The 22862-nt window shown below is 44.4% G+C and overlaps 1 protein-coding gene across 2 annotated transcripts in view; it reads left to right on the top strand.

Annotated features, from left to right (window-relative positions):
* Nucleotides 1-22862, top strand: part of LOC110499841 (cytoskeleton-associated protein 5-A) — a 39867-nt gene extending 17005 nt beyond the window's left edge. The window contains exons 23-44 of one of the 2 annotated variants that reach the window (XM_021576906.3): nucleotides 161-289; nucleotides 499-693; nucleotides 2006-2138; nucleotides 4822-4922; nucleotides 5766-5888; nucleotides 6398-6550; nucleotides 6853-7056; nucleotides 12074-12209; nucleotides 13581-13774; nucleotides 14408-14604; nucleotides 15142-15165; nucleotides 15500-15673; nucleotides 16587-16707; nucleotides 17181-17360; nucleotides 17567-17754; nucleotides 17939-18014; nucleotides 18616-18804; nucleotides 20174-20302; nucleotides 20590-20673; nucleotides 20852-21014; nucleotides 21318-21442; nucleotides 21698-22862. In XM_021576906.3, the coding sequence (XP_021432581.3) occupies nucleotides 161-289; nucleotides 499-693; nucleotides 2006-2138; nucleotides 4822-4922; nucleotides 5766-5888; nucleotides 6398-6550; nucleotides 6853-7056; nucleotides 12074-12209; nucleotides 13581-13774; nucleotides 14408-14604; nucleotides 15142-15165; nucleotides 15500-15673; nucleotides 16587-16707; nucleotides 17181-17360; nucleotides 17567-17754; nucleotides 17939-18014; nucleotides 18616-18804; nucleotides 20174-20302; nucleotides 20590-20673; nucleotides 20852-21014; nucleotides 21318-21442; nucleotides 21698-21952 (3273 nt within the window). In that variant the 3' untranslated portion in view covers nucleotides 21953-22862. The remainder of the gene's footprint in view (nucleotides 1-160; nucleotides 290-498; nucleotides 694-2005; nucleotides 2139-4821; nucleotides 4923-5765; nucleotides 5889-6397; nucleotides 6551-6852; nucleotides 7057-12073; nucleotides 12210-13580; nucleotides 13775-14407; nucleotides 14605-15141; nucleotides 15166-15499; nucleotides 15674-16586; nucleotides 16708-17180; nucleotides 17361-17566; nucleotides 17755-17938; nucleotides 18015-18615; nucleotides 18805-20173; nucleotides 20303-20589; nucleotides 20674-20851; nucleotides 21015-21317; nucleotides 21443-21697) is intronic. The other variant, XM_036959106.2, reaches the window with a different exon arrangement.

Here is a 22862-nt window from a genome sequence, read left to right as displayed (position 1 = left end):
ATAGAGAGTATTATACTGTATTATATAGTGCTTTCATATTACACGCATAATAATCTCATACCATTGATAGACTAGTGTAGAGTTGTCAGAATCACTTATCACACTGAATTGGATTGAGGGAATAATGGCGTTGGCGCTCTGTGTCCCCTCCTCCCCGTAGACCAATGTGCGTGCTGCTGCCATGACAACCCTGCAGGCCTGGGTAGAACAGACCGGCATGAAGGACTGGCTGGAGGGAGAGGACCTTTCTGAAGAGCTCAAGAGGGAGAACCCTTTCCTCAGGCAGGAGGTACAAACACAGCCCTTCAGGTCAACTCTTAGAATATCTGTTAAAGCCTACCTCTTGTAGCTGGCGTAATGTGCACTGACAATGTGGTTAGTTGGCTGTGTCATGGGTATTGTGTGGATTCATTGGGGGCATTTGGACTGTTGAAAAAAGGGGAAGCATAATACCTCCAACCATGTTTGAGAAAAAGCCATGTAACCCCCTCTCCCCAGGTGCTGGGCTGGCTGGCAGAGAAGCTCCCCACCATGCGTACGGTGCCCTCCGACCTGATGCTGTGTGTGCCCTACCTGTTTATTTGTCTGGAGGACCGCAACGGAGATGTGAGGAAGAAGGCCCAAGACGCCCTGCCCACCTTCATGATGCACCTGGGCTATGAGAAGATGTTGAAGGCCACTGGCAAACTGAAGGTATATTATGCTATGGAGGAGATGACTTAGACACGTTAACTCAAGGTGGGTTATGGATGGAAGAGATGACTAGGACAGGCTAAATTAAAGAGAACTTGGCTAAAATATATATACCAGAGATGGTGAGATGCAAGTTCATTGGATAGCTTTTGAAAACAGTAGATTGTAGAGTATAATTTGAATTACTAATACATAGAGGAAAACCGAGCTGAATTCAGTCTGGATTCATAGAGGAAAACCGAGCTGAATTCAGTCTGGATTCATAGAGGAAACCGAGCTGAATTCAGTCTGGATTTTGAGGCTAGAGTACATTGTCTTAGTTCACAGAGTGCAGTGGTTCATGGCAACACTCGCGTTAGAATGACGCCATCTGTGTGAACACAATGGGCTGGGTTATTGTTATTGGGTAGTGACTCGGAAGACAATGGGCTGGGGTAGTGTTATTGGGTAGGGACTCGGAAGACAATGGGCTGGGGTAGTGTTATTGGGTAGTGACTCGGAAGACAGTGGGCTGGGGTATTGTTATTGGGTAGTGACTCGGAAGACAATGGGCTGGGGTATTGTTATTGGGTAGTGACTCGGAAGACAATGGGCTGGGGTATTGTTATTGGGTAGTGACTCGGAAGACAATGGGCTGGGGTATTGTTATTGGGTAGGGACTCGGAAGACAATGGGCTGGGGTAGTGTTATTGGGTAGTGACTCGGAAGACAATGGGCTGGGTTATTGTTATTGGGTAGTGACTCGGAAGACAATGGGCTGGGGTAGTGTTATTGGGTAGTGACTCGGAAGACAGTGGGCTGGGGTATTGTTATTGGGTAGTGACTCGGAAGACAATGGGCTGGGGTATTGTTATTGGTTAGGGACTCGGAAGACAATGGGCTGGGGTATTGTTATTGGGTAGTGACTCGGAAGACAATGGGCTGGGGTATTGTTATTGGGTAGGGACTCGGAAGACAATGGGCTGGGGTATTGTTATTGGGTAGGGACTCGGAAGACAATGGGCTGGGGTAGTGTTATTGGGTAGTGACTCGGAAGACAATGGGCTGGGGTATTGTTATTGGTTAGGGACTCGGAAGACAATGGGCTGGGGTATTGTTATTGGGTAGTGACTCGGAAGACAATGGGCTTGGGGTATTGTTATTGGGTAGTGACTCGGAAGACAATGGGCTTGGGGTATTGTTATTGGGTAGTGACTCGGAAGACAATGGGCTTGGGGTATTGTTATTGGGTAGTGACTCGGAAGACAATGGGCTTGGGGTATTGTTGTTCTGTCATCTGACTCTGTGTGTCCATGTCTTCCTCTCCCTGCAGCCGGCCTCCAAGGAGCCAGTGTCTGTCCTGCTGGAGAAGGCCCGGGCAGTGATGCCAGCCAAGCCTGCTCCACCACCTGGCAAAGCTGGCGCAGCCAAGTCTAGCAGCGGCGGCGCCCCCGCTTCAAAGTCAGGTTGGCTTGCCTCTCCGTTACTGTCTGAATGATGGATGAGGTCATCCCAAATTGCACCCTATTAAGTGCACTACTTTTGACCAGGGTCCATAGAGCTCTGATCAAAAGTAGTGCACTGTGTAGGGAATAAGGTGTCACTTGCGACACAATGTCCACCGCCAGTACATTCCTTATCATGTGCTACACCAACTAAGTAATGTCAGCCAGGGGGGAGGATCTATCTTTCCAATGTTCTAATCTTGAGCAATAATCCAATCAAATGGTATTTGTAACATGCGTGAGGACTGTACTGTGAAATGCTTACTTACAAGCCCTTTCCCAACCATGCAGAATTAAAACAGAAGAAAATAAACATTTTTGGCAAATAAGAAGGAGAAAGAGGAAATGGTCACGCAATAAAATAATAAGGCTATATACAAGGAGTACTGAGTCAATAAAATAATAAGGCTACATACAAGGAGTACTGAGTCAATAAAATAATAAGGCTATATACAAGGAGTACTGAGTCAATAAAATAATAAGGCTACATACAAGGAGTACTGAGTCAATAAAATAATAAGGCTACATACAAGGAGTACTGAGTCAATAAAATAATAAGGCTATATACAAGGAGTACTGAGTCAATAAAATAATAAGGCTATATACAAGGAGTACTGAGTCAATAAAATAATAAGGCTATATACAAGGAGTACTGAGTCAATAAAATAATAAGGCTATATACAAGGAGTACTGAGTCAATAAAATAATAAGGCTATATACAAGGAGTACTGAGTCAATAAAATAAGGCTATATACAAGGAGTACTGAGTCAATAAAATAATAAGGCTATATACAAGGAGTACTGAGTCAATAAAATAATAAGGCTATATACAAGGAGTACTGAGTCAATAAAATAAGGCTATATACAAGGAGTACTGAGTCAATAAAATAATAAGGCTATATACAAGGAGTTCTGAGTCAATGTGCAGGGTTACGAGGTAATTGAGGTAACATGTAGGTAGGGGTAAAAGTGACTAGGCAATCAGGGTAGATAAACCGAGTAGCAGTGTGTGTTTGTGTACTACCGTTCAAAAGTTTGGGGTCACTTAGAAATGTCCTTGTTTTGAAAGAAAAGCACAAAAAAATGTCAATTTAAAATAACATCAAATTGATCAGAAATACAGTGTAGACCTTGTTAATGTTGTAAATGACTATTGTAGCTGGAAGTGGCCGATTGTACGCCTATGTAGATATTCCATTAAAACAGAGGCCCATTATCAGCAACCATCACTCCTGTGTTCCAATGGCACGTTGTGTTAGCTAATCCAAGTTTATCATTTTAAAAGGCTAATTGATCATTAGAAAACCCTTTTGCAATTATGTTAGCACAGCTGAAAACTGTTGTGCTGACTGATTTAAAGAAGCAATAAATCTGTCCTTTAGACTAGTTGAGTATCTGGAGCATCAGCATTTGTGGGTTTGATTACAGGCTCAAAATGGCCAGAATCAAATAACTTTCTTCTGAAACTCGTCAGTCTATTCTTGTTCTGAGAAATGAAGGCTATTCCATGTGAGAAATTGCCAAGAAACTAAATACAACGCTGTGTACTACTCCCTTCACAGAACAACTCAAACTGGCTCTAACCAGAATAGAAAGAGTGGGAGGCCCCGGTGCACAACTGAGCAAGAGGACAAGTACATTAGTGTCTAGTTTGAGAAACAGACGCCTCACAAGTCCTCAATTGGCAGCTTCATTAAATAGTACCTGCAAAACATCAGCCTCAACAGTGAAGAGGCGACTGGGATGCTGGCCTTCTAGGCAGAGTTGCTAAGATAAAAGCCACATCTCAGACTGGCCAATAAAAATAAAAGATTAAGATGGGCAAAAGAACACAGACACTGGACAGAGGAACTCTGCCTAGAAGGCCAACATCCCGGAGTCACCTCTTCACTGTTGACGTTGATATCGGTGTTTTGGGGGTACTATTTAATGAAGCTACAAGTTGAGGACTTGTGAGGCTGTGCTAACATAATTGCAAAAGGGTTTTCTAATGATCAATTAACCTTTTAAAATGATAAACTTGGATTAGCTAACAACATGCCATTGGAACACAGGAGTGATGGTTGCTGATAATGGGCCTCTGTACACCTATGTAGATATTCCATTAAAATGAAAAAGTTTAATCTGCCGTTTCCAGCTATGATAGTCATTTAGTACTTTAACAATATCTATACTGTATTTCTGATCAATTTGATGTTATTTTAATGAACAAAAAAATGTGCTTTTCTTTCTAAAACAAGGACATTTTGAATGTGTGTGTGCGTGTTGTAGTGTGTGTTAGAGTCCAGTGAGTGTGCATAGAGCCAGTGCCAAACAAAGGTGGGGTGGAGGAGCAATGCAAATAGTCTAGGTGGTCATTTGATAAACTTTTCAACAGTCTTATGGCTTGGGGGTGGAAGCTGTTCAGGAGCTTTTTAGTCCCAGACTTGGCGCTCCTGTACAGCTTGCCGTGCTGTGGCAGAGAGGACAGTGTATGACTTGGGTGGCTGTAGTCGTTGACAATTTCTTGGGGCTTTCCTCTGACACCGCCTAGCTCCCTTGGACTCATAACCTGTCTTTGTAAGATGTCTGTTTTATTTATGTATATATATTAGTGTGGAGAGAGGGAGAGAGAACTTCCTGACCATTGTTGTTTTTTGTGCAGGTCCGTCTAAACCTAAACCTGTCATTGATGACTATGATGATGACGATCCTGAGCCTGAGACTAAGTCTAAGAAAGTGGTCAAGCCTGGAGCAGCCAAAAAGGTGTGCGTTTATTCAGCTATTCTTTTGTATTAAATGTATTTGACAGGGACCATGTAGTTACATTTGATGCATTGTTCCACATATAGTTGGACTGATAATGTTCATCTCCAGTCCCTGGGAATTTTACTTGCCAATGTCATGAAAATCTCATTTCAGTCCCGTCTCATTTCAGTCCCGTCTCATTTCAGTCCCATCTCATTTCAGTACCATCTCTTTCAGCTCTCGGGAAACCAAACTCCTACAATGTGCCAGCTTTTCTCTTTGTGAAGTTGATATTTCATTTAGCATTTAATAGAACGGCCCCCAGGAATCTGTTGCGAGCTCGTATAAAGATAGAGTCAGTAGTCCTAAAAGACTTACAAAGGGGAAGCCTAGCAGTCGGATTCAAGCACCTCTGTGCTACTAATGTGTGACTCAGGAATGACTAACTGGGTGGAGCCTTGCGTCGGGTGTTGAGGCACTGCGCTCTGTCCAAGGCGTTGCACAATATCTAAGACTTTTAAATCTAGCTTTATATTCATCTTTGTATTTTTGGTGAAAAATATAGTTAATGTGTAGCGCTTTTTCATTTACAGGCTGAAATCACAAAGCTCTTTACATTATGAAGAGGATGGTGTTTTGGTGTTCTCTTAACTTTGTCTTGGTCTGACCACGCTATACATAAGTTTTACAGCTTTTATATATAGCTTTACGTGTTGTAGTCATGTTTCTGTCTTTTAAACCTCTACCACATATTCTGAGCACAACCCTTTAGCTTTTATCTACCTTTGGATCTTGTAATGATGATATTTCTGTGCTTTGTCTTGTAAACCTCCCCATCTCTCTCCCCCGTCCCGTCTTCAGGGTGTGCTTGGGAAGAAGGCCCCGGTCACGAAGGCCAAGGATGAGGAGGACCGGTCTGGTGTCATCTTCATCCTGGTCCCCAATGGCAAGGAGCAGAGGATAAAGGAAGAGAAAGGACTGAAGGCACGTCACCTTTGACCTTTTCACTTTTGATAAAAGGAGTGTGGGGGATGTCTCTTTTGTAATCACTTGAAAAAGATATGTACATCTCAATGTGACTTCTATGGTTAAATAAAGAGTAAATAAAACATCTAAATAAATTGTACAGTGGAGATGGAAGCTAGAGGTTGCTATGAAGGACAGTCATGTTTCATCTGCTCCCTGACAGTGTTTTCTGGATGCCCAGCAGAAGACTGTTTTCTGAGCAAGACATTTTAATTCTTTATTTGAGCTTGAAGTCCCATTGAGAGCAAAGTCTCTTTTGCAAGGGAGCAAAAAGTATATTTTTTGAGACCAAAAGTGTAAAGGAAAATATTGTTTTATTTTATCCTTTTATTTAACCCGGCAAATAATTTAACATTCTTATTGACTTTGAAAACCTTTTTTGCTGAACAAGAAATAACTTGTAATGTGAATAAGAATGTTGATTTTATAGTTCTTGACTAATGATAATCATCTAACTTGTGATGCAGGTGTTGAAGTGGAACTTCCAGACCCCGCGAGATGAGTACGTGGATCAGCTAAAGACTCAGATGTCCACCTGCTTCGCCAGATGGCTCCAGGACGAGCTCTTCCATGCTTCTGACTTCCAACGCCAGGTCAAGGCTATCGGGGTCATGGGAGAGGTGAGAACCTGTCGGAGACAGTGAAACGCACTAATGATTAGATGGAGCCATTGATTGAGTGTTTTCTTTTTTTTTTTTTACCTTTATTTATACAGGTGTGTGTTACTGAGATGAAATCTCTTTAGCAATAGGGGCCTGCACTCTGTACATACTTTTGTTGTTTGAGTCTGAAGAGTGAAAAGGCTTCAAATCAAATCTTGTTTTTTAGTTTCTCTTAGACCAAAACCATTAGTGTTTCTTAGAAAGCTAAGGGAGTTGCTTGTTTACTTGACTGACTACAATCTTATGTTTCCACTCTGTAGCGAATGGAGGATGAGCTTGAGGGCACAGTCAGCTGCTTGGACCTGATCCTGAAGTGGTTCACGCTGCGTTTCTTTGAGACCAACAGCACTGTGCTGATGAAGGTGCTGGAGTACCTCAAGCAGCTCTTCCCCACACTGAGCAGAGAGAACTACCACCTCAATGAATACGAGGCCTCCTCCTTCATTCCCTACCTCATCCTCAAAGTAAGTAATTCCCCTACCACCACCTCAAAGTAAGTCATTCCCCTACCTCAGTGGTCACCAACTGGTCGATCTCCAAGGCATTCGTAGTCGGTCACTAAACATTTATGTTAAAAAATATTTAAACGATAAAGCCTTGCGTTCCTTTTTGGGGGGGGGGGTTGCGCTGTTGGCGGTTGGTGCATTTGATTCAGCAGCCCTAGTGCCTGGAAAGAAAGGTATTCCCATTATGAACCACTTCATGTGCCTGAAAGTAGAACTCTGCAAATCAAGTGCTCAGATCACCGTGGAAGACTGTGTCCCCTTTTCTCAGCGGAGGGAGGGCGAGAGATGGTGAGAGACAGCCCCTCAGGCTGACCATCAGATGCAGGCCATCAGTCCAGTAAAATGAAAAAAGATCATTATTATGCTCTCTCTGCTGTGCCTCAAAAGTAATACAACACATATATTACCAGTGTGATCATATACCTACCATTGTTAAATATAATTTCATAATGGTCTGTGAAGAACAATGACAGGGTAATTCAAGCATAGCCAATATGCAGTGATAATGTATTCGGCCTATAGCTTACTGTACAAACCTCTTTGCTACAGAACTGTTAGGTTAATGTAGAATAAGCTTATGTTTTTCATAGGTTAATGTGTAGGCTTAAGTTTTTAAGCCATGTTTTCAACAACAAAAAATAATAGTAATAAATCTGAGAGGTAGATCTTTGCTGGCTTTTGGACTCCGTGATCTTGACCCAAAAAGTTGGTGACCATCCCCCTACCTCGTCCTCCAAGTAGGAAATGCCCTACCTCGTCCTCCAAGTAGGAGATGCCCTACCGCGTCCTCCAAGTAGGAAATGTCCTACCTCGTCCTCCAAGTAGGAAATGCCCTACCTCGTCCTCCAAGTAGGAAATGCCCTACCTCGTCCTCCAAGTAGGAAATGCCCTACCTCGTCCTCCAAGTAGGAAATGCCCTACCTCGTCCTCCAAGTAGGAAATGCCCTACCTCGTCCTCCAAGTAGGAAATGCCCTACCTCGGCCTCCAAGTAGGAAATGCCCTACCTCGTCCTCCAAGTAGGAAATGCCCTACCTCGTCCTCCAAGTAGGATGTCTCCCTACCTCGTCCTCCAAGTAGGATGTCTCCCTACCTCGTCCTCCAAGTAGGATGTCTCCCTACCTCGTCCTCCAAGTAGGATGTCTCCCTACCTCGTCCTCCAAGTAGGGTGTCTCCCTACCTCGTCCTCCAAGTAGGGTGTCTCCCTACCTCGTCCTCCAAGTAGGGTGTCCCCCTACCTCGTCTTCCAAGTAGGGCGTGTCCCCCTACCTCGTCTTCCAAGTAGGGCGTGTCCCCCTACCTCGTCTTCCAAGTAGGGCGTGTCCCCCTACCTCGTCTTCCAAGTAGGGCGTGTCCCCCTACCTCGTCTTCCAAGTAGGGCGTGTCCCCCTACCTCGTCTTCCAAGTAGGGCGTGTCCCCCTCCCTCGTCCTCCAAGTAGGGCGTGTCCCCCTCCCTCGTCCTCCAAGTAGGGCGTGTCCCCCTCCCTCGTCCTCCAAGTAGGAAATGCCCTACCTCGTCCTCCAAGTAGGGTATCCCCCTACCTCGTCCTCCAAGTAGGGTGTCTCCCTACCTCGTCCTCCAAGTAGGGTGTCTCCCTACCTCGTCCTCCAAGTAGGGTGTCCCCCTACCTCGTCTTCCAAGTAGGGCGTGTCCCCCTACCTCGTCTTCCAAGTAGGGCGTGCCCCCCTACCTCGTCTTCCAAGTAGGGCGTGCCCCCCTACCTCGTCTTCCAAGTAGGGCGTGTCCCCCTACCTCGTCTTCCAAGTAGGGCGTGTCCCCCTACCTCGTCTTCCAAGTAGGTCACCCACTGTGAATTGTGCCGTAAAATTTGTTTTCATGTATGATTTTGGGTGGCAGGTAGCCTAGTGGTTAGAGCTATGGGCCAGTAACCGAAAGGTTGCTAGATCGAATCCCCGAGCTGACAAGGTAAAATCTGTAGTTCTGCCCCTGAAGAAGGCAGTTAACTTAACACACTGTTCCTCAATTAGGCCATCATTGTAAATAAGAATTTGTTCTTAACGGACTTGCCTAGTTAAATAAAGGTTACATTTTTTTTTTTTTAAGTCTTAAACTTCTTAGGGCTCAAATCCCTTTAACGGGATCAATTTGACAACAGCCAGTGAAAGTGCAGGGCGCCAAATTCAAACAAATCTCCTAATTAAAATTCCTCAAACATACAAGTATTATACACCATTTTAAAGATAAACTTGTTGTTAATCCCACCACAGTGTCCGAAAAAGGCTTTACGATGAAAGCATACCATGCGATTATGTTAGGTCAGCGCCTAGTCACAAAAAAACAGCCATTTTCCAGCCGAAGAGAGGAGTCACAAAAAGCAGAAATGGAGATAAAATTAATCACTAACCTTTAATGATCTTCATCAGATGGCACTCAGGACTTCATGTTACACAATACATGTATGTTTTGTTCGATAAAGCTCATATTTATATCCAAAAATCTCAGTTTACATTGGCGCGTTATGTTCAGTAATGTTTTGCCTCCAAAACTTCAAATCAAATTTTATTTGTCACATACACATGGTTAGCAGATGTTAATGCGAGTGTAGCGAAATGCTTGTGCTTCTAGTTCCGACAATGCAGTAATAACCAACAAGTAATCTAACTAACAATTCCAAAACTACTGTCTTGTACACAGTGTAAGGGGATAAAGAATATGTACATAAGGATATATGAATGAGTGATGGTACAGAGCAGCATAGGCAAGATACAGTAGATGGTATCGAGTACAGTATGTACAAATGAGATGAGTATGTAAACAAAGTGGCATAGTTTAAAGTGGCTAGTGATACATGTATTACATAAGGATACAGTCGATGATATAGAGTACAGTATATACGTATGCATATGAGATGAATAATGTAGGGTAAGTAACATTATATAAGGTAGCATTGTTTAAAGTGGCTAGTGATATATTTACATCATTTCCCATCAATTCCCATTATTAAAGTGGCTGGAGTTGAGTCAGTGTCAGTGTGTTGGCAGCAGCCACTCAATGTTAGTGGTGGCTGTTTAACAGTCTGATGGCCTTGAGATAGAAGCTGTTTTTCAGTCTCTCGGTCCCAGCTTTGATGCACCTGTACTGACCTCGCCTGTACCTGTACTGTACCTCGCCTGTACCTGTCACCTGTACTGACCTCGATGATAGCAGGGTGAACAGGCAGTGGCTCGGGTGGTTGATGTCCTTGATGATCTTTATGGCCTTCCTGTGACATCGGGTGGTGTAGGTGTCCTGGAGGGCAGGTAGTTTGCCCCCGGTGATGCGTTGTGCAGACCTCACCACCCTCTGGAGAGCCTTACGGTTGAGGGCGGAGCAGTTGCCGTACCAGGTGGTGATACAGCCCGCCAGGATGCTCTCGATTGTGCATCTGTAGAAGTTTGTGAGTGCTTTTGGTGACAAGCCAAATTTCTTCAGCCTCCTGAGGTTGAAGAGGCGCTGCTGCGCCTTCTTCACAATGCTGTCTGTGTGAGTGGACCAATTCAGTTTGTCTGTGATGTGTATGCCGAGGAACTTAAAACTTGCTACCCTCTCCACTACTGTTCCATCGATGTGGATAGGGGGGTGTTCCCTCTGCTGTTTCCTGAAGTCCACAATCATCTCCTTAGTTTTGTTGACGTTGAGTGTGAGGTTATTTTCCTGACACCACACTCCGAGGGCCCTCACCTCCTCCCTGTAGGCCGTCTCGTCGTTGTTGGTAATCAAGCCTACCACTGTTGTGTCGTCCGCAAACTTGATGATTGAGTTGGAGGCGTGCGTGGCCACGCAGTCGTGGGTGAACAGGGAGTACAGGAGAGGGCTCAGAACGCACCCTTGTGGGGCCCCAGTGTTGAGGATCAGCGGGGAGGAGATGTTGTTGCCTACCCTCACCACCTGGGGGCGGCCCGTCAGGAAGTCCAGTACCCAGTTGCACAGGGCGGGGTCGAGACCCAGGGTCTCGAGCTTGAAACTTCCGGTGATTTTGCAGAGAGCCACATCAATTTACAGAAATACTCATAAATGTTGATGAAAATACAAGTCTTATACACGGTTTTAAAGATAAACTTCTTCTTAATGCAACCACTGTCAGATTTCAAAAAAGCTTTACGCTGAAAGCACACCATGCGATAATCTGAGTACAGCGCTCAGCAACCAAAACAAGCCATACAGATACCCGCCATGTTGTGGAGTCAACAAAAGTCAGAAATAGCATTATAAATATTCACTTACCTTTGATGATCTTCATCGTAATGCACTCCCAGGAATCCCAGTTCCACAATAAATGTTAATTTTGTTCGATAAAGTCCACTTATGTCCAAATACCTCCTTTTTGTTCACATGTTTAGTTCACTAATCCAAATGCACAAACCACAGGCACTAAGTCCAGACAAAGTCAAAGTTCCATTACAGTTCAAAGAAACATGTCAAACGATGTGTATATAATCAATCTTTAGGATGTTTTTATCATGAATCTTCATTAATATTCCAACCGGACCATTCCTTTCAGAAAGGAAAGGGAACGGAGCTCGTGCTTACGGCCGCGCGCGTGACTAAACTAAAGGCTTTCAGCCAGACCACTGGTTAAAACGGCTCTTATTCGCTCCCCTTTCACAATAGAGTCCTGAAACAACATTCTAAAGACTGTTGACATCTAGTGGAAGCCTTAGGAAGTGCAATCTGACCCCATTTACACTGGATATTGGATAGGCAATCACTTGAAAAACTACAAACCTCAGATTTCCCACTTCCTGGTTGGATTTTTCTCAGGTTTTTGCCTGCCATATGAGTTCTGTTATACTCACAGACATTATTTTAACAGTTTTGGAAACTTTAAGTGTGAAACTTTAAGTGAAAATACTGCCCCCTTGCATAAGAGGTTAACAAAAAAGGAAAGGTTTAGTTTAAAATTTGATACACGGTGAAGCTGCAAATGCTAATATGACTATTGACTAGCCATCTGTAACCCTCTTTCACCTGACAGGTTGGCGAGTCGAAGGATGTGGTGCGTAAAGATGTGCGTGCCATCCTCACCATGCTGTGTAAGGTCTACCCGGCCAGCAAAGTCTTCCCATTCCTCATGGACGGGACCAAGTCCAAGAACTCCAAACAGAGAGCTGGTAAGAAAGAGATTTTAGTTGTGACTGAGGTTGACCAAGGCTATAAGGACTAAAACAGGTTATAGAATTCATTACAGTAAGTGACTTTGTCAGAAATGTTGTAATTCATTGTAAGAACGTTCAGGTTCTTAACCTCTCTAGGGTACGTGGGACGCTAGCATCCCATCTGGCCAACATCCAGTGAGATTGCAGAGCACCAAATTCAATTACAGAAATGCTCATTATAAAAATTCAGAAAACAAAACATATTTTACATAGGTTTAAAGATTAACTTCTTGTTAAACCAACCACAGTGTCATATTTATAAAATGCTTTGCGGCGAAAGCATACCTAGCCCAGAACATACCTAGCCCAGAACATAGCCCAGTTGACAAATTATTACAAACGGTAACCAGCCAAGCAGAAGCGTTACAAAACTCAGAAATAGAGATAAAATTAATCCCTTACCTTTGATCTTCATATGGTGGCAATCAGAAGACATTCATTTACTCAATAAGTGTTCCTTTTGTTCGATGAAGTCTCTTTATACCCAAAAACCTCCATTTTGTTAGCGCGTTTTCTTCAGTAATCCACAGGCTCAAACGCAGTCAAATCAATCAGACAAAAAATCCAAATTGTATCCGTAAAGTTCATAGAAACATGTCAAACGATGTTTATATTCAATGATCAGGTTGTTGTTTAGCCTAAATGATCTATAACATTTCAACCGGACAATAACGTTGTCAATATAAAAGGTAAACAAGAAATGTGCATGAAAAAGCTCTGCGACACGGTAGGGTCCACTCGTTCAGACTGGTCTTACTCTCTCATTTATAAGAATACAAGCCTGAAACGATTTTTAAAGACTGACATCTAGTGGAAGGCATAGGAACTGCAAATGGAGTCCTAAGTCAATGGATACTGTCATGGCATTGAATAGAAAACTACAAAACCAACAAAAAAAACTATTTCCTGAATGGATTTTTCTCAGGTTTTCGCCTGCTAAATCAGTTCTGTTATACTCAGACACTATTTTAACAGTTTTGGAAACTTTAGAGTGTTTTCTATCCAAATCTACCAGTTATATGCATATCATATCTTCTGGGCCCGAGAAGCAGGCCGTTTAATTTGGGCATGCTTTTCATCCAAAATTCCGAATGCTGCCCCCTACCCTAGAGAAGTTAATAAACACTCTATGGGTCTAGTTTCCCAGACACAGATTATGCTTAGTCCTGGATAAAAGCTATTACATTTTATGGGGGGAATATTAGACTAAAACGTATTTTAAGACTAAGCTTAATCTGTGTTTGGGGAAACTGTCTGAATAACTGAAGTGTGACGTTCCTGTCTGAAAAGCTCCAGATCTTACCATCTCTCCCTGTATTTCCCCAGAATGTCTTGAGGAGCTGGGCTGTCTGATAGAAAACTATGGAATGAATGTGTGTCAGCCAACACCGGCCAAGTCCCTGAAAGAGATCGCTGTTCACATCGGAGACAGGGACAACTCAGTACGCAACGCTGCCCTCAACACAGTGGTGGCTGTGTACAACGTCTGTGGCGACCAAGTCTACAAACTCATTGGCAATGTAAGCTACTCACTAGTACAATGTACTGAAACAGTGTACAAAACATTAGGAAAACCTGCTCTTTCCATGACACAGACTGACCAGGTGAATCCAGGTGAAAACTATGATCCCTTATTGATGTCACTTGTTAAATCCACTTCAATCAGTATAGATGAAGGGGAGAAGACATGTTAAATAAGGATGTTTAAACCTTGAGACAATTGAGAATGTGTGCACTTCAGAGGGTGTATGGGCAAAACAAAAAATGTAAGTGCCTTTGAATGGGGTATTGAGGTGCCAAGTGCACACCGGTTTGAGTGTGTCAAGAACTGCAACATGCAACTCAATATTAGGAAGGTGTTCATAATGTTTTGTACACAGTGTAAACTTCAGTACAATAGAGGGTATGTCACAACGCAGCATCAATGAGTTAACCAGCTAACTTGCTTAAATCTTCTGGAATTAATACATTTTAAAAGATATGCTTGAAATGGGCATGGACTGTTTCAACCAACAACCATTTCATTTATTAATGAACCATTAAAATCTGAATGTTTATCAAAGTTGGCCAATTTACTATCCTGCTTTGGACTAGACCCCTCTGGATATATAATCTCCGGTGTTAATCTCAAACATCTTGTCTTTCTCCTGCAGTTGTCTGAGAAGGAGATGAGTATGTTAGAGGAGAGGGTCAAGCGCTCGGCTAAGAAGACCCCGGCAGCTGCTCCACCACCCAACAGACAGGCTGCAGAGAGGGAGAGGCTCCAGAGAGAGCACCCCTCCAACCCCAATGCTACCTTCATGAGGAAGCCTGCTCAGCAACCTCAGGAAGAAGTGCCCAACAAGCTCAAGTATGGGAAGGATCAAGTCCCTGGCCTAGTGCCTCCTCAACTACCTGCCACAGCATGGCTCTCTCTCCTAACAAACCTACCTATGGGGGTTTTACTATACTTATGTCTGGTGATCTACTAGATAGTACCACTTTTTTTCCCATTACTAACATTCATGGTAAAGAAATTCTGTCCATGTCTTAAGACCTATCTACAAACCCTCGTAAAAAAAGATCTTTAATGCTCCTTCTCAATGTCTCTTGAATGTCTTTCCTCCTGCTCTAACCTGTGTTTCATTGGGTACAACTAAAGGCATGTGACTGGCCTGCAACTCATTGACAGTCCAATGTCGGCAACCCTAAACTGACCCTAACCTTGAACAAACCCCTAACGCAAACCTCAACCTAAATTGAACCAATTATAAAATTCCATGTGTTTGCGGGTCAGTCACCCTTCAGTTTTCCCAGTATCGTTGCATGGTGTGGTCTCTTAATCCAGAGCCTCTCTTCTCCTTTATAATTGCTCTTTTCTTATCGCTGCTCTGCTCTCCATGGACAGAATAATGTATCGCACATATAGGATGTGAGTACCGCCGAGCCTCTCCCAGTGCCCTCTGCTCTCCTCCAGAAGCACTCCGAATGGGGCTGTAATGTAACACTCACCAGTCTAAACTAAGTAGTTCATCTACTGTGTCCTCCCCTCCTCGTTTGTTGCAACTGTCTTAATGTGTCCATGGTAACCTTCCAGTGTCCATACTAGCCAACCACACTGTATTGGGCATGCATTCTAAGTAGTAGGCTAGTGGGGGATATTGGAACAGAGCTATTGTGTGCTGCCTGCCTGCCTCTCTGTAAGTGTTGGTTTCCATGACATGGTTCTGATTCTGAATGATCCTCTTCTGTCCTCCCTCCACCAGCCAAGCGCGGGCTCAGAATGCAGAACGGGAACACTCACACCCCTCTATCCCCAAGGAGTTTCAGCTGGATCTAGACATGATTGAGAACGACCACACACGGGTCAGTGAGCTGCCTGACCTGGTCCAACACAAACTGGAGGAACTGCTGGAGCCCATCATGATGCCAGAGCCCAAGTAAGTGTCCAGCTGCCCTGAGCAGCCTTGATACTCTGTCCGGCTGCCCTGAGCAGCCCTGATACTCTGTCCGGCTGCCCTGAGCAGCCCTGATACTCTGTACGGCTGCCCTGAGCAGCCCTGATACTCTGTACGGCTGCCCTGAGCAGCCCTGATACTCTGTCCGGCTGCCCTGAGCAGCCCTGATACTCTACCCGGCTGCCCTAAGCAGCCCTGATACTCTACCCGGCAGCCCTGATACTCTACTCTATACTCTACCCAGCAGCCCTGATACTCTACTCTATACTCTATCCAGCAGCCCTGATACTCTACCCGGCTGCCCTGAGCAGCCCTGGTACTCTACCCGGCTGCCCTGAGCAGCTCTGGTACTCTACCCGGCTGCCCTGAGCAGCCCTGGTACTCTACCCGGCTGCCCTGAGCAGCCCTGGTACTCTACCCGGCTGCCCTGAGCAGCCCTGGTACTCTACCCGGCTGCCCTGAGCAGCCCTGGTACTCTACCCGGCTGCCCTGAGCAGCCCTGGTACTCTACCCGGCTGCCCTGAGCAGCCCTGGTACTCTACCCGGCTGCCCTGAGCAGCCCTGGTACTCTACCCGGCTGCCCTGAGCAGCCCTGGTACTCTACCCGGCTGCCCTGAGCAGCCCTGGTACTCTACCCGGCTGCCCTGAGCAGCCCTGGTACTCTACCCGGCTGCCCTGAGCCCTAATACGCTACCAACACAGGTTGGGAGATCTGCCTGCCAACTGTATTACTTTGTTCTGAAATGGCTGTGTTCTTAGCTGGCTGGGAGAGATGTGTGTTGATGGATCTTAAGTGCAAGAGACTTAAGGACCCTGTCATCATAAGACCAATCATCACGAGAGATCTCATAAGACCCATGGTTAAATAAGGTGTGAGTTGCTTGTCTTCCCTCAGGATCCGCTCTGTGTCGCCCCACTTTGACGACCTCCACAACAGTACTGCGTCCACCATCAACTTTGTCATCTCCCAGGTGGCCAGTGGCGACATCAACACCAGCATCCAGGCTCTGGCCCAGGTACATCATTGACTCTAGTGTAGGCACAGCACAGGAGGTTGGTGGCACCTTAGTTGGGGAGAATCAGTGGAATGGTATCAAACGCATGGTGTCCAGGTGTTTGATGCCATTCCATTTGCTCCGTTCTAGACATTATGAGCCGTTCTGCCCTCAGCAGCCTCCACTGAGGCATAGCAACATCACTCACTGGGGAAATACCAGGCTTTGCTGTTCAACTTTAAACCTCAGCTCGTTTTTATTTTTGTTGTTGCAATGTGTAATGAATACATTAGAAATCCTATTCAACCAAGTTCTCACAATAATAACCACAAGAAATGGAAGTAAGGTAACCTCTTAACACCCATCTGTTTACCTGAGGTACTCTGCTCTGGTTAGGAGAGAGTAAACGGTTGATAACGACAGTACCAAAGTGTGTGTGGTGTGGGCTTCTCTTGTCTCTCTGTCTGTAACCCTTGTGCCTCCCCCTCCCCCAGATTGACGAGGTGTTGAGGCAGGAAGACAAAGCGGAGGCCATGTCAGGTCACATTGACCAGTTCCTCATCGCTACCTTCATGCAGCTGCGCCTCATCTACAACACACACATGGCTGACGACCGCCTCGACAAGAAGGACATCTTCAAGCTCTACAGCTGCATCATCGGCAATATGCTCTCAGTGAGTGTGACTACACATGAACACCACTAGGGGGTTCCGTTTGACCATTTAAGGCCTGAAGATTGGCAAAGGAATTGTTCTTTGTCATTGGTAAAATGTTTTAATAAATACAAATGTTTTTAGCCAAGCACACCTGAGTAGGCTTAGTAGACTGGTGTTGACTGGTGTTGACATCTGTGTCCCTGTCCTGGGTCTGCCTCCTGTAGCTGTTCTCTATGGAGAGCCTTGCACGGGAGGCGTCGATGGGCGTGCTGAAGGACCTGATGCACGGTCTGATCACCCTGATGCTGGATGCCCGGGTGGAGGACATCGAGGACGGTCAGCAGCTCATCCGTTCCGTCAACCTACTGGTGGTCAGAGTACTGGAGAAGTCTGACCAGACCAACATCCTCAGGTCAGATTCCACTCACTCTCATTTTTCTTCTTCCTGGTTTAATAAGGAATTTCTACTTCTATTCATATTGAAATGTACCTACCCCCAAACAAACATCCCATGTTTCCTGATTGTATATGTTTGAGTTTCCAGTGAGTTCCAGTATCTAGTGTTTATACGGAGTCTCTGTTGTATGTCTCTGCAGCGCTCTTCTAGTGCTGCTACAGGACAGTCTTACCACTTCTTCAGGGTCACCTATGTTCGCTGAACTGGTCATGAAGGTAATATCACTGTTTCACTATTTTCTTTTTCGGAGAGTTTACTTTTGTTGTTTTACATACTATTGGGGCTGAGAATTGTTAGGGACCTCACAATATATTATCACGGTACGATATGTATTGTGGTTCTCATGATTCTATGTATTGCGATTCGTTACTGCGATTTGATGTTACAAACATTGCTCACTATGTGTCTGCTGCAGAGAGACAAGCCAGCATGAGAAAATGAGTGCTGAAAACACGTTGGCTCATTATTTAAAAAAGAAAATGGAGAACAAACCTATAGAATGAAAAATACCTGAGTTTTGGCACAGGTACAGCCGACTAGTAATCATTATTTATATTTTTACAAATGAATACTTGCCATCAAAGTATCGGTATAATATTGCAATTCGAACTGTCTATTTTTCCCCCCCATCACTACATACTATGTACATTGTCACGTGATTTTCTCAGACATAAACTTCCTTTTCTTTGTATTCCCAACTAACACATAAATGGAGGATACTGAATTTGACTTTAAAAAGTGGTGAATTTCTCCCTTTACACAATCTCAAACTGATGATTGGAATGAAATGGAATTTATTTTGTTCTGTGTCTGCAGTGCCTGTGGCGTATGATCCGGTTCCTGCCAGAGACCATCAACAGCATCAATCTGGACCGCATCCTACTGGATGTTCACAACTTCATGAAGGTGTTCCCCAAAGAGAAGCTCAAGCAGCTGAAGAGTGATGTACCCCACAGGACCCTCAAGACCCTACTGCACACACTGTGTAAACTCACTGGAGCCAAGGTACTGCGTGCGCGCGCACACACACACACACACTGTGTAAACTCACTGGAGCCAAGGTACTACGCACACACACACACACACACACACACTGTGTAAACTCACTGGAGCCAAGGTACTATACCGTAATTTCCGGACTATAAGTCGCTACTTTTTTCACACGCTTTGAACCTCGCGGTTTATACAATGACGCGGCTAATTTATGGATTTTTCCCGCTTTCACAAGATTCATGCCGCCAAAAAACTGAGCACCGTCACATAATGTGACATAAATCGAGCGCGCTCAAACTTCCCATCATTCTGATTACGATAGTCATTTTGTCACCCTCATCATGGCAAAGACACGGAGAAATGCATATGATGCAGCTTTCACGTTGAAGGCGATCGATCTGGCTGTTGGAAAAGGAAATAGAGCTGCTGCACGGGAGCTTGGCCTTAATGAGTCGATGATAAGACGTTGGAAACAGCAGCGTGAGGAACTGACTCAGTGCAGAAAGACAACAAAAGCTTTCAGAGGGAAGAAAAGCAGATGGCCCAAAGTATTTGCAGCCACTGGACATCAGTGTAAATCGTGCATTTAAGGTGGCGCTCCGTGTTCAGTGGAGGCTTGGATGACAAGTGGGGAGAAATCCTTCACTAAAACGGGCCGCATGTGAAGAGCAACTTATGGTCAAGTCTGCCAGTGGGTCCTGACAGCGTGGAGCATTGTCAAAAAATCCACTATCATCAACGGGTTTGGAAAGGCTGGACTGCTGCGTGTTGAAGAGGGCAGCATGAGCTCAGCGGGGTATTTGCCTCCGGATGAAAGTGACGAGAGCGACAATGAAAGCGATCCAACATCGGATGAAGCAATTCTGAGGCTATTCAACTCTGACACCGAAGGAGATGACTTCAGTGGTTTCAGTGCACAGGAGGAGGAAGATAGTGACCAAGTTAATTTGTTTCAATGTACCGGTAGGCACCTGCGGCTTATAGACATGTGCGGCTTATTTATGTACAAAATTCATATTTTTTAAATAATTCAGTGGGTGCGGTTTATATTCAGGTGCGCTTAATAGTCCAGTAATTACAGTACCTACATGTTATTCACAGCCAATGGTTTAGTGATTTATGTTTTATGTACACAGATGAATTTCCCCCTTGAGGAACAATTAAGTTGTATTGAATTGAACCACCTTACTATTTATTAGTGCATTATTCAGGGGTACTGCTGTCTATTTTCACTGGTCTTCATTACTCAGGGGTACTGCTGTCTATTTTCACTGGTTTTCATTATTCAGGGGTACTGCTGTCTATTTTCTCTGTTTTTTGTTAAGTAGACCATAGGTAGGCTGTTGTGGTTGTTTTGACCATGTTGTTTTGCGGTGGCTAGATCCTAGACCACATGTCCATGATCGAGAACAGGAATGAGTCTGAGCTGGAGGCCCACCTGAGACGTGTGGTTAAACACTCTGGAAACTTCTCTGGCATGAAGTCTGACAGGGGCACAGAGAAAGGACAGGTATGTTCACTTAACCCAACCTCTATTAGATTTATTGAACACCAAGTGAATACACTGAATTAAAGAGAATTGTCAAGCTTCCATGAAGCCTAATCTCTTCTTCCTGCTTCCATGAAGCCTAATCTTTTCTTCCTGCTTCCATGAAGCCTAATCTCTTCTTCCTGCTTCCATGAAGCCTAATCTCTTCTTCCTGCTTCCATGAAGCCTAGTCTCTTCTTCCTGCTTCCATGAAGCCTAGTCTCTTCTTCCTGCTTCCATGAAGCCTAATCTCTTCTTCCTGCTTCCAGGATGACAGGATGTCGAAAGCTAAAGTGAGCGACATCCTCTCTGAGATCTTCAAGAAGATTGGTTCCAAGGAAAACACAAAAGAGGTGATTTATTTTCTTTATTATTCCTGTTCATGTATTCATACCTTAGTTTTACTGTTTTCATCCCCCTGCTCAGTTCCTAATTGTAAAATATGTGTTCTCAATAACTGGTTAAATGAATTTCCAGTCCCACTCCAGAATTGTTTTAAGTTGGCTGTGTGTGTTGTGATGTTCTCTCCAGGGTCTGACGGAGCTGTATGAGTACAAACAGAAGTACTCGGACGCTGACCTGGAGCCCTTCCTGAGGAACACGTCTCAGTTCTTTCAGAGTTACGTGGAGAGAGGCCTGCGCATGATTGAGTCTGAGAGAGAGGGCAAAGGCAGGATCCAGCCTTCTAGCACAGGTAATAACCCTGCAGGATTAAAAGGGAATTATTGGTCTTTACCTTTTTGATACTTTATCTGATGTGTCTACCATGGCCAACCCACAGACTTTAGTCCCATCCCTTTACCTGAGCAGTAGGGAATGTAATCCTATAACATTGGCTCCAGTGCTCTGGTATAGGGAGTGTTATTACTGTTGTGGTTTACTCGTAGCTAGCTACTGTATGTCAATTCGTTGATATTATATGCATCTTCTGTACTGGTTAAAAAGCAGCTCAGTAGCTGTGAAGAGTTGAAGTGTTATGTTTCTCTCTCTGTTCCAGTGATTCCCCAACATGGCCTAGACTCTGGCTCAGTGCCTCTGAACGGAGAGGAGATGAAACCTGCTGTGTACTACGAGAGACTGAAGATACTGAGACAGAGACAGGGACTGGAGAACAACTCCAGGGTTAGTTTCATATCGATCCCATTGATGCCACTTGGCTTACCAATTTCACATTTAGATTTATATTACGATGTAGATTTGTAATACTTGCTGTATTGACGAGTGTCCCCATTATATTATAGCTATTGATGAGTGTCCCCATTATATTATAGCTAGTGTCACACAATTGTAAACCTTATCACCTGTTCTCTCATTCTACCTTTTTTTCTATATATTCTCTCCCCTCCTCTCTCTCCCTCCTTCTCTCTGTCATTACAGCAGGCTCAGCTATTGCAGCAGGTGGAGGGGGACAGTGGACCAACGCGTCCCATCACGTCCCTGCTGTCCAAGCCCTCGGTGGCCTCCTCCACAGACATGCTCCAAAGCAAACTGTCTCAGCTCAAGGAGTCCCGTGAGTCCCACTTCCAGCAGGAGCAGTCCCACTCCCACAGCCCCACACGCTCCTCGTCCCCTGCCGCCAACCTCGACGACCTCAAGAAGAGGCTGGAGCGGATAAAGAGCAACCGCCAATGAGTTACCCCTGACCCCACCTCTATACCCAGTCTATCCAATGAGTGACCCCTAACCCACCTCTATACCCAGTCTATCCAATGTGTTAGCCAGCCTCCACCCTGAAACCCACCAAGCATTGGCTTTACCCACCCCCAAACCCATCTCTTATCCTGGCCTTATTTTTCAGGGCAATCCCCTCTTCTGTGTATAAATTGAAAAAAAGAACCTGTCATTGTATAATATTCTATAAGTGGACTAGTTTCTGTTTAGTAATGTGGCACAATTGTTTGTATATACTCATGTGTGCTAACCACTCAATGCTTTTAAGTGTCAAGTTAGGGTTATAGTGTACAGTTTCCATGTGCAAAATGCTGTAATATGTGTAACTTAACCTGTCCTTTTTTAGGTTTTAGAATTCCATGGTCAAACCATAACATTTCTCTGAGCCTCCAGCAGGGTTGGAGTGTGTTCCATTTCAATTCATGAAGTAAACTGACATTCCAATTTTTTTTTTATTGTCATACAGAAGTATTGAGGAAAATCAGAATTGGAATGTCAGTTTACTTCTGAAATTGAAATGGAATTGACCCCAAACCTGTTTCCAGGCCTTGTTAGTTTATACCACTGTTTGCTGCACTTGCTAATGAGCTTTTTCATCTATGAAGTTAAGACTCATAAAACCTGAAGGATTCTGTTCTCAAAGTGAAGGAAGGAGCATGGCATGAAGGAATTCATGTTTTGTAAATAAAGTTTGCATTACTAAAATCTGCTGGTTTAATGATGCGCCCATCTTGCGTACTGTAGCAGAATGTTGCTCATTCTGACTCATTGTTTTTATTTAATTCAAATGGAAGTAGTCTTAAATTGTTGCTCTTATGAGTGTTTAATCTGTAGTGAAAATGGCAATAAAGCAAGTTTGTTTTTGAACAAA

Source organism: Oncorhynchus mykiss, chromosome 2, assembly GCF_057628025.1.
Source record: "Oncorhynchus mykiss isolate SJ-2025 chromosome 2, ASM5762802v1, whole genome shotgun sequence".
Lineage (NCBI taxonomy): Eukaryota > Metazoa > Chordata > Actinopteri > Salmoniformes > Salmonidae > Oncorhynchus > Oncorhynchus mykiss.
The sequence above is the reverse complement of the archived record's forward strand: the minus strand, read 5'-3'. Positions and strand labels throughout refer to the sequence as shown.